The sequence below is a fragment of the Anabrus simplex genome, chromosome 2 (assembly GCF_040414725.1).
Source record: "Anabrus simplex isolate iqAnaSimp1 chromosome 2, ASM4041472v1, whole genome shotgun sequence".
Classification (NCBI taxonomy): Eukaryota; Metazoa; Arthropoda; class Insecta; order Orthoptera; family Tettigoniidae; genus Anabrus; species Anabrus simplex.
The window spans coordinates 289,196,604-289,213,325 of record NC_090266.1 but is presented as its reverse complement, the minus strand read 5'-3'; the positions used below and the strand labels follow the sequence as shown (position 1 = coordinate 289,213,325).

General features: G+C 37.8%; 1 protein-coding gene across 4 annotated transcripts in view; it reads right to left on the bottom strand.

Annotated features, from left to right (window-relative positions):
• The window catches only part of LOC136864062 (type-1 angiotensin II receptor-associated protein), a 268,407-nt gene that overhangs the window by 31,495 nt on the left and 220,190 nt on the right, over positions 1 to 16,722 (bottom strand). For all 4 annotated transcript variants that reach the window (XM_067140601.2, XM_067140600.2, XM_067140602.2 and 1 more), the window contains exon 7: positions 10,432 to 10,572. In XM_067140601.2, coding sequence (XP_066996702.1) covers positions 10,432 to 10,572 — 141 coding nt within the window. The remainder of the gene's footprint in view (positions 1 to 10,431; positions 10,573 to 16,722) is intronic.

Genomic DNA, 16,722 nt, shown 5'->3' with positions numbered 1-16,722 from the left:
AAAATCAAGTCCAACCATAGGAGTGAATGGGAAAACAAATTTACCTCTACTGATATCCCAACCCTAAATAGTTTGACAGACTTTTTAATAATGTTATTGTTTTTACATCCCACTAACTACATCTGACGGTTTTCGGAGATGCTGAGGTGCCAGAGTTTTGTCCTGTAGGAGTTCCTTTACATGCCAGTAAATCTATACAAATGAGGTTGATGTATTTGAGCACCTTCAAATACCACTGGACTGAGCCAGGATCAAACCTCCCAAGTTGGGGTAAGAAGATTAATGCCTCAATCAGCTGAGCCACTCAGACTGGCAACCGATTTTTTTTGGAAGGAAAACGTCAGGCATTAGGAATTGAAAGAATTAAAGAAATCCGTTACTGAACAGACACGAGTGCCAAAATCCGAACTAAAGGTGCTTCACACTACCAGCAACAGCCCCTCCTTGAGTTGTAGGTTTTGCAAACTTGATAATTATAACATTTCTGATTGTAGAAGGTTCAAGAAACTAAATATTGATCAACTCCATAAATTTGTTAAGGAAAATAAACTTAGTAGTCTGTGTTTCTCTGCTTCTCATGTTTCTAAACAGTATAAGCAACAGAAGTGTCCCCAGTGTAATGGGCACCCACAACTTACTGATTTGTAAGGAACAGACAACTCCCAATGATAAAGTAAACATTGGAAGTTCTGCAATTGTTTCACCTACTGCTATGAAGGCCATATCACGGCTAGGCTCAAATGTTTTGCTAAACACAGCTTTGGAGTAAAAAATACTTCAGGAGAAAATGTACTGGTTAAAGCTTTGTTGGATTCTGCGAGTCAGTTATCCCTTGTCTTGTTAAGAAACTTGGTATACGTACAAAATATTGTAGTCTACCTATTGTTGGTATAGACAATGCCAATATCTCTCCTCAAGTGTCAGATTATACATTAACATTGAACTGTGCAGTTGTAAACACAATCACAAATCCACTTCCTACAGAGAGAATGGATTGGTCTACTTGGAATATTCCTCATGATATCATACTAAATGATTATACATTATTTGATCAGTCTTCCCCTATCATTATTTTGCTAGGAGCTTATGTTGACTATGAAATCATGTCTTCTAATGCTTTGCATAGGAAAGGCTACCACACTTTGTTAGATACCTAATTTGGTTGGATACTGTCAGGCACCTTTCCTGAATCATCCATTAAGAATAATGCCAAGGCTTGTCTTGCAAATCTTGTGAAACTTAAGACTCCTTCCACTCTTGGTGACCGGAAGCTCATTAAATCACATTAGTTCGTTCAGACAGTCAACATTGAGAGCGCCACAAGTTTGAAGTTTTTGTTTCAAAATGTCGGTTCCTTTCATAAATGCTGAAAAGTTAATAATAGAAATACAACATCGTCCTTTCCTGTGGGATTTAAGAATGACAGACTATTCAAATACAATTTAAATGCTTCAAATGTGGAATGAAGTTTCCTAAGAAGTGATACCAAATTTTGCCGAACTGGACGACTCCAAATAGAGAGAAGTTAGTAAGTACAATAATACTGTATGTGTTATATGTTAACTATTTGTTCAATATTACAGTAACATAGCTCATTGAAAAAGATGATTAATCAAAGTTTTTAGCCATCTTTATTTCAAAAGAATTGCTTTCAATTAAATTACATAGTAACATTTTCTTTTTTGTGAGAACTACCAGTGTTTTATTTACAGAAGTTAGGTATAGGTAGTAAAGCCAAACTGGTAGCTCACTAAATAAGTCGTTCGGACTGTCAACATTGTGTGCGTCACAAGTTCGAAGTTTTTGTCTCCAAGTATCAGTGGAATACATTTTCTCATGTTCGTGTCCTGATGCTGTAAACATGCTTCAAGGATTGACAACAATACATCAAATGAATTCCTACTCATACAAAAGTAATTAAAAAACATTTTTGGATCACTGGTACGTTCATCTAGAAGAAAACAATGAGCTCCTCGTTCTAGGTGATATGAATTCAATGGATAATGAACCCTAGTACTTCTTTTTCTCCACAATCTTCTTTTCATAAGAATATAAATCCCATGGATAATGTTGGCGTCCATTGTCCAAAGTCAGACTGAGATGCTAAAGATGTTGTGGGGACTAGAAGTTGCTGGCAAGTTGCCGGAAGTGGACAGCAAGGAAAAACAGAGTGTCTGAAAAGTGGAGTGGAGTGGCATGGCACGGTGAGGAAAGCAAGTGGATCGGGTGAAAGGAGCCTAACTCTCTTGACACAAAACTGCAATGATTATGGGAACTCAAAGAACTTCATCAATCAACCAGTTCTTACTCCCAGCAAAAGGGTTTGTGAAGAACATTTTGTGAATAATGTTCAAAGTGATGATTCTGATAGGTTCATTGTCAAACCTCCAATTAATCCCGAATTGTCTCCTGAAGCTGAATCTAAACAGAATGATGTTAAAAGGCTCAAACACATTGAAAATAAATTTACAATATTTCCAGACTTGGAGAAAATGTATGTAAATTTCATGTATGAATATAGTGCCCCATCATTGTGTGCTGAAGAATTTTCATAGCAATACAGGAAAATGGTGGCACACAAATTTCTGAAACTCAACTTTTAAGTTCAAGATGAAAGGGGGAAGAGACTAAGCTGAAAATGATTATTTTTTAACTCAAGGGGATTGTGAGGGAGACGGTGTTTAGTGGGGTTTTGGTTTTCACACTAATATGAGAAAACGGTGGTGCATAAATTTGTGAAATCTGTATTCAAGTTCAAGATCAAAGGGGGAAGAAACTAAGCTGAAAATTATTTTTATGGACTCAACGGGATGGGGGTTTTAGAGGGGCTCATTTTGGTTTGGTTTTCACAGCATAATGAGAAAACAGTGGCACAAAAATTTGTAAAACTCAGTATTTGATTTCAAGATAAAAGGAGGAAGAAACTAAGATGCAAATTACTTTTATGAACTCAAGCAGACAGGTGATTTAGAAGCAGATAATTTTGATTTCCAGGGCGGAATGGGTAAACGGCAGTGCATGCATCTGTGGATTCGGATTTAAGTTTCAAGATAAAAGGGGGAAGAAACTGAGCTGCAAATTAATTATTTTTATGAAATATAGGGTACAGAGGTTGCAGAGGGGGGCTTATTGAGGTTTTTACACAAAATAATAATAATAATAATAATAATAATAATAATAATAATAATAATAATAATAATAATAATAATAACAACAACAACAACAACAACAATAATAATATTATTATTATTATTATTATCGGCTTTACATCCCACTAATTACTTTTATGGTTTTTGGAGACACCAAGGTGACAGAATTTTGTCCTGCAAAGTTCTTTTACATGCCAGTAAATCTATCCACACAAGGCTGGCGTATTTGCAAAAGCAACACAAAGTCATCTGCATACAGGCTATTAAGGCCCTTGGAGTGGTGGAAGGCAAGCTCTACGCCCCGGCTGCCTTTGCCCCCACGAATTAACCTGGTACTCATTTTTGGTGTAGGCTGAGTGAACCTAAAGATCATATGCACCTCTGGAAGTGGAGATCTCGTTTCTTAAATTTTTCGACTTCCTAACATTGAATCGAACCCACGTCCTTCCAGGTAAACTAAGCATGCACTGATGTATTTGAGCACCTTTAAATACCAACAGACTGAAGCAGGATTGAACCTGTGAAGTTGGGGTCAGAGCGCCAGAGCCTGAACCATCTGAGCCACTCAGCCCAGTGGTTTTTACAGCAACAAGGGTAAAATACTGCCCCTACAATACCTCAGTATTGAAGTTCAAGGCAAAATGGGGGAGGAAATGGACAACAGATATTTTTAATAGGCTTAGGGTTGGGGAATCCAGTTAATAGCATTTAATAAATTTCCCCAGTCAATACCGGGTACTACTGTGCTATTATATCGCCCCATGAAAAGAATGGTAGAAATTAAATATGCTTGTGAAAAAAGGTAAAAATAGAATGCGCTTAAGAAACAACAGGTAAATAAAACCAAGCACAGATAAAAATTAAAGCAAATTTCTGTATCAGTACAAATCATGCTCTGATGTATCGCTGCACACCACAGCATCAAAATCTTCAGTAAAAACTGCTGTACACTACGAGAAAAAGAACCCACACAGACACGATGACTTCTCTTCAATAGTGATAAGCTACCGGGTGATTCACAGGTAACAGATTAAGCGTTACATATACTGGAGCAACTCTGAAGGAAAATGAAGCAAGGCAACAAAGCAATGGCTGTTCCTGCCATTGTTCTTCCTCTCTGCAAATCCATTTAAGAAACAGAGAATGTTAAGCAGTTATTTTAATAACTCACAGGGAAAAAAAAAAAAACTTCTTCTTACTTTCACAATACAATATAAATACAGTATTCCTTAACCACAAGGAATTATAGGCATCAAAAAAGGTGTGTGTTCACTCCTTGTAGGTCCATAAGAGCAGTACTGTTTTCTTAACATATACAGCTGAAGAATTTAGGATTTCTATTAAGAAGAAAACTGGTGTAATTAATCTTTTATCTCAGTGCACTAGCCAATTTTTTATTTTTAGAATTTGTTTTACGTCGCACTGACAACTCACCCGGTAGTACACTAGTCACGTCCACAAATTTAGCCTAGTAGTTCACAAAGAAGATAGCATTATTCTACATACTGTAGTGGGAAGAACAAGACTGATTTCTGGTATATAATATTCTCTCTTTTCAAAACTTACCTTGTTCAAAAATTCTGTGGCATCACCATCTTTCCCTAAATTCGCAATTGTTTTGTTTCTATTTATATTATTTGAAGTCCTGGAACATCTATTTCAATGATGATGATGATGATGATGATGATGATGATGATCGATAGTAGATTTTAGATGCTTGAGGAGATAGATTGCCTCAGATTGAGTAGGGGTAAATCAGTCTCCCTGATAAAGAATGAAAACCTACAACCTGTTTTCCAGTCAATGACCAGGTCAGGGATGGAATGAATGAAGCCCCCATCTTGCGGCAAGGATAGGAATTGTGCTGGCTGCTGAAGCCTGTCGCACTCCTCTGGGGCAATGATTAATGACTGACAGATGAAATGAAATGATAGTGAAAAGTGTTGCTGGAATGAAAGATGACAGGGAAAACTGGAGTACCCGGAGAAAAACCTGTCCCACCTCTGCTTTGTCCAGCAAAATCTCACATGGAGTGACTGGGATTTGAACCATGGAACCCAGTGGTGAGAGGCCGATGCACTGCCGTCTGAGCCACGGAGGGTTCCTGATAAAAAAAATACTGAAATGTATTGGAAACATCGGCAACCTGTACATAAGGTACATAAAACACCATCACATGGTCCTACCAAGAAAAAGAATGTAATAGTTATTTAACAGACTGTTGAAGCTTCACTTCAAACACGACGATAAATTCCACCTGATTTTGATCAAATGAGAGGGTGGTGGTGGTGGTGGTGGTGGTGGTGGTGGTGGTGATTATTGCACGTTATAGCTGCGCAGCATTGTCCACAGTTAAAGACTTTTCACCATTGTGGTCACCGTTTGAAACCCAGTCAATGCATGTGGGATTCTTAAAGATAAACAATCATGTCCCTATGGTTTGGATTCAACATAAAACTGGATGTAACATCGCTATGTTCATAATATCTACAGTCATGAGAAAATACAAGCTCCTTTCCAACCAAGCATTCAGTTAGAAGATGAAGCTAAAGTATGGGAATGTATACAAAGATATAACTGTTTCTGTAACATGTGATCCTCTTGTGCCTCTGACACATACTAAGGTGAAGTTCTTGTTGTCTGGTAACTCCTGTGTATAAAGGAAAGGGTGATAAACATAAAGCCAAATATTACAGGCCAATCAGTTTGACATGTGTTACATGTAAAGCTTTGGGAAAGAATTATTTCTGATTATATTAGACATGTTTGCAAAATGAATAACTGGTTCAATAGAAGGCAGTTTGGGTTTAGGAGAGGTAATTCCACTGAAGCTCAACTTGTAGGATTCCAGCAAGATATAGCAGATATCCTAGATTCAGGTCAAAGAGACTTTATCACAGTTGATCTACCTAAGGCATTTGACAGAGGTAAGGCTTTTTGCAGATGATGTTATACTGTACAGAGTAATAAATAAGTTACAAGATTGTGAGCAACTGCAAAAAGGACCTCGGCAACTTTGTGAGATGGACAGCAGGCAATGGTATGATGATAAACGGGGTTAAAAGTCAGGTTGTTAGTTTCACGAATAGGAGAAGTCCTCTCAGTTTTAATTACTGCATTGATGGGGTGAAAGTTCCTTATGTGATTACATAGGTGATAATATAAGGAAAGATCTTCATTGGGGTCATTACATAAATGGTATTGTAAATAAAGGGTAGAGATCTCTGCACATGGTTTGAGGGTATTTAGGGGTTGTAGTAAGGCTGTAACGGAGAGAGCATATAAGTCTCTGATAGTATGGTTCCAGGGTATGGGACCCTCATCAGGATTACCGGTACTTGATTCAAGAACTGGAAGAAATCCAAAGAAAAGCAGCTTGATTTGTTCAGGATGATTTCCGACAAAAGAGTAGCGTTACAAAAATGTTACGAAGTTTTGACTGGGAAGATTTGGGAGAATGTGACGAGCTGCTCGACTAAGGGGTATGTTTTTACTTTACAAAGGAGAGTATTTATTGCATTCTCCTATTCAATACATATATCCATCTTTAGATGGAGTAATTCTTGTAATTTTTGTGATTTCGTCCTCGTTTTTTAGTACGACATACTGTACTTTCAGACTAAGAGGTTCTCAACCTTGCTACTACCTCAAATGTTGCAAATGTTTTTATATGAAGGCTAATCAACAAAGACTGAGACTGATATTTTTCCACAGATATTTATTACTCCATTTCAATGCTTACATGATCTTTTTCAAAGTAGTACCTTCCTACTTCAATGCAATTTTTATTGCGTCTCTGCCAGTCCTTGAACACATGCTGCAGACCATTCTTTGTCAGGTCCTTGAGAACCGCCTCACTTTTCTTGAGCACTGCTTCAGAGTTCTCAAATCGAATGCCCCTAAGCTTTGCCTTTAGTGATGGGAATAAAAAAAAGTCACAGGGTACAAGATCAGGGCTATAAGGCGGATGCGGTACACAGGTAATATTGAATCGAACCAGAAACTGCACGACTTGATTTGCGACGTGAGGCCGTGCATTGTCATGAAAAAGTTGCCATCCAGTCCGAGAAAGCTCTGGTTGTTTCTTTGCAATGTCCTTCCTCATTGTAGCCAATAGTGACGTGTAGTAACAGTAGTGTGAGGGGGAACTGCATGCTGGTAAATCATTCCATTACGGTAAAAGAATGTGATCACCATCACTTTCCCTGCAGATGGAACAACTTTTGCCTTTTTTGGCGATTTCCACACTGTGCTGGCTTGTTTTCCTTCAGGATCATAATGATGCTTCAGCTTTTTGCAAGTTTCAGTGGCTGTATGGTTTAAACAAAAACAGAATTTGATTACATTCTACTGCTCCTCTCGCGTCACCTCCATTGCCTATGGACATTATACAAAAAAAACCCACACTTTTCAAATATTTATGTTACAAACAGGAAACTATCATGGAAGTTACAGGAAAAAATCAGTCTCAGTTTTTGTTGATCACTCCTCGAACATTCTTTCTCACTGTGTTTTTTAATAACATCCTTTTGACATTAATCGTGTAGTTTTTAACTATTTCACTGAAAATGGCTCAAAAATGAACCAAAATGTGTTAAAATGATTAGAATTATTCCATCTAAAGATGGATATATATGTATTGAATAGGAGGATGCAATAAATCCTTTCCTTTGTAAAGTGAAAACTGTCAATACGGAATGATTTTAATATCTTGTAATAAGTGGTATTGTAGCGAGTTGGCGGGGTAGTAGGATCAATTAACACTAGACTGGCAGCTTCAATACTAAGATTTATTAGCTACGCGCTAAACTACACCAGACTACACACAACATTTGCTCATAACACACACTTACACAGTTCGCGCGCTCTCTCTCCCTTAGTTTCTCACTTGTTCACACACTACACAGTTTTACTCCCACACACAAGATCCCACGTCATATGGCTACATGTTCTCTCCTTTGCCGACAGTCCGCACTGTAGCACACTAGTCCGATAATCACGGCAGTTCACATACTTCACTACACTGGCAGTCGCTCACAACTGAACCACACCAACTTCTAACTCAGTCCAACTCTCACTCCTGCAGGCAGGTCGTTCCTCTCTTATATACCTGCGCTGGCCCTTCTAGAATTGTCCGGATGCTCGATGAATCCAGGAACATCGCGAGATGAAAGACTCCAGATTAATCGTGGAGTCATTTCCATACTCCTCTGCTACGGGCCCACGAGCGGAAGCGAGTGGGGCTGGCCTAGCACTTAAGCGCTGCTTGTGATTGGCGCGGTTAAAGCGTAAGGGGTGGGCGTATACAGTGCAGTGCCGGGCCGGGCCCATAGCCAGTTGGCATGGCGGACACTATAACCATTACAGAATGTCCCAATATACAGGGTCCATTATTGGAAATGATAAATTTTCCAGCTAAATCAATATTGGTTGCCAGCATTTCACCCCAATGTGCCAATTTGGACTCATCAGTTGGTAACTAGCACACCTATGAAGACATATGGCTAGTACATAGAGTGGAGGCCGCTGTATAGGCTACTTGGAGCCACAGGCAGTGCTAATGCACTATGAGAGACTTGGTCTCCTTTACAAAAATTGATGCCTGCTAAGCCATCAGATGATCAGATGACATAGATATTGGTTGAAGCTTGCCTGCCTGCTAGCGAGTGTGTAAGTGTATGTGGTGCGACTTCTTGAGTCACGCAACTGGTCCTGGTAGGCAGGTAAGAATGAAGAAAATGGACAATTGAGCTAAGCTCTCTCATTTCATCCCTTCGTGTGCAGATGTTATTTTACATTTCAAGCTCATCATGTAACAGAATTTTTTGATGCAACATATTTTAAAGATGTTGTTTTGAAATTCTGTATTCCTCTTGATGAGGCCCATTACATTTCTAACAGGGCCAGTGAGTTAGGGTTGACACACAATGTTTTATGTAAGTTTTTAGTAAGATTTTCTCCCTATTGTAATATTCTCTTGTGGAGATGGTTGGAGAATATTTCCTCAGAATCTGTTCCTTCATGGCTGACTGCGACTTGTTTCTCCAAATAATTTTCTCCTTAATTTCAGTTTTCTAACATGCTTTCCTACTGCAAGGTAACATGGGCTCAGCCCGTATTGTCAGGCAGTTATACCCCAATAGGATGTATTCCATGTAATATATGCTTGTTGGGATTTTGTGTGCTTTCTCTCAGAATCCCTTGCACTTCATCTGACTGCAAACTTTTTAAAGTTATTACCTCCTTGTGTTTGGATTTCTATTTCTATTTGGTCACATTTAATATGGGATTATCCCTTGTATTACTGGGCAGCTGTTCCCCCTTAGGACTCTGAACTGTGTATTTAGGTTAAGATTTCTGTGTTATTTGCTCTCAAAACCCCCTTCTTCTTCTTCTTCTTCTTCTTCTTCTTCTTCTTCTTCTTCACTAGTGATATGTTCAAGTTTTTCAGCCACTTCATAATATGGGACTAGCCCACGTGTAACTGGAAAATTATGTCCCAATGGGATGTTTTTGTTGATTTTTCAGTGTATTTCTCTTTAAGATTTACTTAATCTTATTAAAGAATTTTCTTTTTGATTGGTTACTTAATAGTTCAGGAACAGTCCTTGTTTCATTGGGGATCTTCCATCCTTGAGTAAGTTTTCTTGGCCTACGTAACTGATGCCCTTACTATATAAAAGATTTAGGCCTATGCCTGTGTTTAGGAAATATGTTATTTTTCTGTTTGACCCTTTGAGACAGTGTACTTCCTGAAGGTACTTATATTTAATGAATTTATACTGATATCTATATATATATATTTGTGTTTATTATCATTTTTAAAGGATTTTAAAGTTTATTTTGAAGACGATGTTATTTTATTGGTCATAAATGTATCTCTTTGACCTTGGTTAAATGTTGAAAAATTTTATAAAACATAATATCTGTTGATATTTCCTGTTTGTTATTTGAAGTATTTTTTCCAGACCTGAGGCCCACACCTTCTTTCCTGCTACAGTTTTAATACATACATGCTTATAAAACTTCATGGCATCTGATGGTCACACATCTTTCTTATGCATAAAATGAAAAGAAACAATATAAAATTTATTGACTTGCTCAACAGTGTAGTAATGTTTAGTATGCTAAAGGAACAATAGTTAGAGCTGAATTTCTCATTGCTTACTAGCAAGCAGCTTTCTTAGCTATAATAATTTGACAAAATGCACACTGATAGACAGCAGAAATCAGAGACAGAACTTTTAATTTTTAATATAAAATTAATAACTTAAATACTTACCAAAAAGACCACCAAAATTATTTGAAAATGCACCAGAAGTGCCAGTACGGTCAGCATGAATACGATAGAGCACCATAGAGGTCACAGGTCGAATTAACAGATTTAGGATGGCCATACCAGCACTAAATCTCTCTCCTGTTCCTATTAAAAGACAGGAGAAATTAAAAATAATAAACAGTCCAGAGAATAAAACAAAGCTGATGACCCAGATAGCTCTTAGAATATTAATCACCTCTTCTAGTATTCATTCAGTGGAATCATAAGTTTGCTGTCAATTCTCAATTATGTTTTTCTTTTATTGCTACTTTATGTCTTTGGTTTTTTTGATTTCTTAGATAGGCTATGTGCAATATGTTTTTCTTTATCGCCCTATTCCATGTTTATAGCTTAAGGCAATCTGAATTTCACGTTACTTTTAGTTGAACTGACAACTTTACAAGTCAAAGAACCATGAAGTACAAATAACTATCTGTATATATATTTTTTGGTAAAAAGATGATTATGATTATTTTAAGGGACATAAATTCAATGTCACTGACCTCAACTTAGTAACTTAGGCTATGTATTCTTCCATGGTAATATACTGGTAATTTGAAAAAAAAAAGTGGATCATAGTTTGTTTTATCCATAAAGATGCCAATTGTGTACACTATTTTATTTACAAACTATATACACATTATACATACACACCAATAAACCACCATTTTGAACACTTGACTACTACGCTCTCAAACAAAACACTGTTACGAAGAATAAGGAAGGAGAAGACTGCCACAATAGCATGTGAACGTACTACCAATCACAACATGAATTCACATACACGATTAACAACTTGCACTCACAACTCTTGTTAAACAACTCCCCTCAATCCTCAAGACTGCCTCTTTATGTATGTTGCCTGGGCAGGCTTCTAAAAGAATATGACACAACATGCTTTCTTGTAATTTTGAGAGTCTCCAATAACCTATTTACAATGAAAGGAATTTTCTGTAACTCTCTAGAGCCAAAGATACGTTGTTCTGGACTACTACCATGTGTTGCACAATATTGCATTGGATTTATACATCATATGTGCAGGTAAATAATAAATTATTTACTATAAATTATGTCTTACATTAAATGAACTTGCATTAATACACATACAGCAGATGATTCATGACATAACCTCAGGAATGATACGATCATGATTTATACCAAATAAAGTCTGAACAAAACTAAATAATAATAATAATAATAATAATAATAATAATAATAATAATAATAATAATAATAATAATAATAATAAAAAAGCTCGATATTTCCATTCTTTACCCATGGGTTAGAGAATATTGTTTCCAAGTTATACTAGTCCATTACACTTGCATCAAGTTTAGCAAAGTAAGCTCAGAGTTACATTGTACTGAATAACACCTTTGTCTTGGTGAGTCACTGAGTCTCCAAAGTATTCCAGTGCAAGCAAATAATTTACTAAAGCACTGACAAAAGTTATAAATTTGTTATAATGGGAACCATTACTTCTCAGTTTCAACTCAATTATATTTTCACGTTAGGTTCTTCAGTCTGTCAAAACTAATTTATGAATAAAGAAAACTCAGAAAACACCTGAAAAAGAAACAACTTATAGACATGATATAGGATTTTGGGCTTAAGCCGTGTCAAGAAAATACAGTGATTTTCTTTACGTTTCCCAGAGAACTTTGCTCTGCATCTTCAGAAACAAATTTCAACTGTTCACGCGAAAGGCTCCTCAAACAATGAGGTTTGAATTTTGACGTTATAATAGAAGTGGAATTGGTATGTTTATTCGTCGCCAGAGGGCTCACCGGACGTGGTACAGCACTAGCGTTCAAAGCGGAAGCTGACGGAACCATCAGAATCAGTCTGAGAGGGTCACATAACATAACAGGTGTACACACATATAAAAGTATGACATTGACACAAGCCTGGAATGAAACATCTGGCGATGAGGAACATATGAATTTGGAAAACACCAAAATGAAATAACAATAGTGAAGGGACAGGGAAGGGAACTACCTATGTAAATCCTTAATGGCTGGCAACCATGTATTACTTAATTGACAGCCGGTGTTCCTGTTGAAATTGTTAGGATTTCTACGTATTTCCACAGCTTCCCGTATAATCCTGCACCTGTAATGTCTAGTGTGGGTAAGAGCTCAAACATCTTGGAACACGACATCATGACCCGACGATAGTGTGTACTCAACTATAGCTGATTTGTCTGGCTGGTTGAGATGAATATTCTGTTCATGTTCCTTGACACGAGTACCAATGGACCGGCATGTTTGGCCAATGTATACCTTGCCGCAAGTACAGGGAAATTTGTATACCCCAGGATGTAAAAGTGGGGAAAATGTGTCCTTGGTTTTACCCAGACATTGAGCAATTTTAGCGATAGTGCCAAACACGGTTTTTATATTGTGTTTGCGGAGGACCTTGGCAGTTTGATCTGTGGTGTTGTGAATGTAAGGCAGGTAGGCAGTTCCCTTCACTTCTTCCTTCTGTGAGCTTTGCTTGGTCGTTTCTCTGGGATGCAGAGCTCTATGCATCTGCAAATCACTGTAACCATTACCCTTGAATGTGACTTTGAGTGTGTCCATCTCCACCTGGATATCTGATGGCTCACAAATTTGTCTCGCCCTCTTGGTGAGTTACAAGTTATTATCCTCATGATCTTTCTGTATTGAAAGTTATTATACAAGAAATAACAAAGGTATTTTACTGTTCCACCTATTATACTATCCACTTTTATGTGGTTACATTTATATACAGCTGTAGAGTTTTACGGTAATGCTTTGCCCTTTCTAGAGGGCATCTTCAGCCTTTAGTCAATCTTAATATGTTGAACTTAAATATTAAGTAAAATGTGAAACAAGAAGCTAGATAATTAACATTGTAAAGCTAAAACTAGTATACTAAGTCATTTAAAATATGGACAATCCTACATTAAAACTGTGATAACATAACAGATTGAAACTATCTCAACATCAGTCTAAAACCATGCGTCTGAAGCTAAAACTAGATATTCATCTTTCTAGAACGCGTGGAACTTGTATATTCTCGAATATGTAATTCCAAGAAAGTCACAAACGATCTTGCCTACGTTAAAGTTCGTGTGTTCAAACTGAATAAAGACGATTGCATTTGTACAAAAATGTAACTTTTTGAGTGAGTTATGAAATACGTAGTTAGTGCTATTGTAAATAATATAACGGGTAAGTATGCAAAGTTTGTCAATAGAGACAGTTATAAAATAAGGCATTAGCTGGAATCGCTGCTAAGAAAATCATAATGGTGAACTGAAGATAACTGTGTAGTCACATTGGATGTAAGTAAGGCCCTTTGTAGAGAGTACTAGATAGTAGAATGGACTGTCATTTCTCTGGAAAAAGACGGAAAGGGAAAAAAAAAAAAAAAAAACCCTGGAAGAGCTTAAGGATCCCCTATTTAGCTGGACTAGAACTAGTACTTACATGAAAATCTAGATGTTATACACGTCCTCCCGTTACAGCAGTGTTAGCTTGTCTGTTGGTCCTACTCCTAGTGTTATATCTATGTGGCAGAAGCAGTGGGAAACATGGAGTGGGAGGGGTTAAGGAATGTGGAGGGGAAGAAGGGGTAGGTGGAAGCTTTATGCATCAGAGCTGTTAAAGGAGAGGAGTTAGTATGATTGGCAGGAGTGGGTCTGATATTTGGAGAGCTGGAAGGAGTCTTTGAACGTATAGAATTGAATATACAAGGACTTCACGGACATCAAAAGCTCATTACATGAGTTGACACCCGAGTTACTGAATATGGTTAGATCAAGTAAAGATAAGTCCCCTTGTGTATTCATTTCTATACCTTCAAGGACTCCCTCCAGCTCTCCAAATATCAGACCCGCTCCTGCCAATCATAGTAGCTCCCCTCCTTTAACAGCTCTGACGCATAAAGATCCTCCTACCCCCTATTCCCCTCCACGTTCCTTAACCCCTCCCACTCCATGTTTCCCAGTGCCTCTACCACATAGATATAACACTAGGATTAGGACCAACAGACAAGCTAACACTGCTGTAACGGGAGGACGTGTATAACATCTAGTTTTACATGTAAGTACTAGTTCTAGTCCAGCTAAATAGGGGATCCTTTAGCGCTTCCAAGGGTTTTAAAACATTTTTTTCCTTTTCGTTTCATTCCAGAGAAACGACAGTCCATTCAACTATCTAGTACTCTCTACGAAGGGCCTTACATCCAATGTGACTACACGGTTATCTTCGGTTCACCTTTATGATATTCTTAGCAGCGATTCCAGCTAATGCCTTATTTTATAACTGCCTCTATTGACAAACTTTGCATACTTACCTGTTATATTATTTACGATAGCACGAACTACGTATTTTACAACACACTCAAAAATTTACGTTCTTGTACAAATTCAATGATCTTTATTCAGTTTGAACACATGAACTTTAAAGTAGGCAAGATCGTTTGTGACTTTCTTGGAATTACATATTCAAGAATATACAAGTTCCACATGTTCTAGGATCATACCAATGACTAATGTCCATCTCACAACATTATCGAGGTCATTTTGCAGTTGCTCACAATCTTGTAACTTATTTATTACTCTGTACAGAATATCATCTGCAACAAGCCTTATCTCTGATTCCACTTCTTTACACATATCATTGATATATATAAGAAAACATAAGGGTCCAAAAATACTACCGTGAGGAATTCCCCTCTTAATTATTACAGAGTCAGATAAAGCTTCACCTACTCGGAGTTCTATTTTCTAGAAATATAGCAACCCATTCAGTCACTCTTTTTTCTAGTCCAATCGCACTAATTTCTGCCAGTAGTCTCCCATGATCTACCCTATCAAATGCCTTAGAAAGGTCGATCATGATTCAGTCCATTTGACCTCCTGAATCCAGGGTATCTGCTACATCTTGCTGGAATCCCACAAGTTGAGCTTCAGTGTAATAACCTTTCCTAAACACAAACTGCCTTCTATCAAACCAGTTATTAATTTTGCAAACATGTCTAATATAATTAGAGAGAATGCTTTTCCAAAGCTTACATGCAATGCATGTCAAACTGACTGGCCTGTAATTTTTCAGCTTTATGTTTATCACCCTTTCCTTTACACACTACTGTAAGTGATCATTGCCACCAGGATATTTCCCAATTGTGACGACGACGACGACGACGACGACGACGACAACAACAACAACAACAACAACAACAACAACAACAACAACAACAATAATAATAATAATAATAATAATAATAATAATAATAATAATAATAATAATAATAATGGTTCATGGCGTGGGTTACTGTAGTCATGTCCTAGTTCACGAACCAAGGGCAACGGCTGAGTGGCCTAGTAAGTGGTCCTGAGTGTTGGGATACCAGTTGCTATGGAATGGTAGTGGGCATCTCGGACATATACTAAGTCATGGCCTTTCTTGTGCTCAGGCGGCTAGGACTATACAATTCACCGGTGGTCCATAACCCGTTAGAGGAGATATCCTCACTTGGACTGTGTGTAAGTAGGGTAGCATCCTACTTCATGAATTTACCGAGCTCAGAACATTTTAAGCAACCCTCGGACCTATGGGAGTAACGGAGTCCCACTTCCATTTGACAGGCGAGGGACTCCTTGGAAACAACTTGGCGAACAAAATGGAATTCGATGGGGAGCTATCAATATTAATGGGGCTTATGGAAGAAAGAAAGTAGAACTGGCTGAGTCAGCAAAGAGGATGCATCTGCATGTGCTAGGAATAAGTGATATTCGGGTAAGGGGAGATAACGAGGAAGAGAGAGGAGATTATAAAGTGGAATTGACGGGTGATAGAAAGGGAAGTCTGGGACAGGGCTCTTTATCAGGAATACCATTGCACGCAACATAGTTTCTGTTAGGCACATAAATGAGCGAATGATGTGGATAGATTTGTCAGTTGGAGGAATTAGGAATAGAATTGTCTCGTGTATTCACCATGTGAGGGTGCAGATGAGGATGAAGTTGACAAGTTTCATGAAGCATTGAGTGACATCGTGGTCAGGGTCAACAGCAAGAATAGAATAGTGCTAATGGGCGATTTCAATGCGAGAATTGGGAATAGGACTGAAGGATACGAAAGGGTGATTGGTAAATGTGGGGAAGATATGGAAGCTAATGGGAATGGGAAGCGTTTGCTGGACTTCTGTGCTAGTATGGGTTTAGCAGTTACGAATGCATTCTTCAAGCATAAGGCTATTCACCGCTACACATGGGAAGGTAGG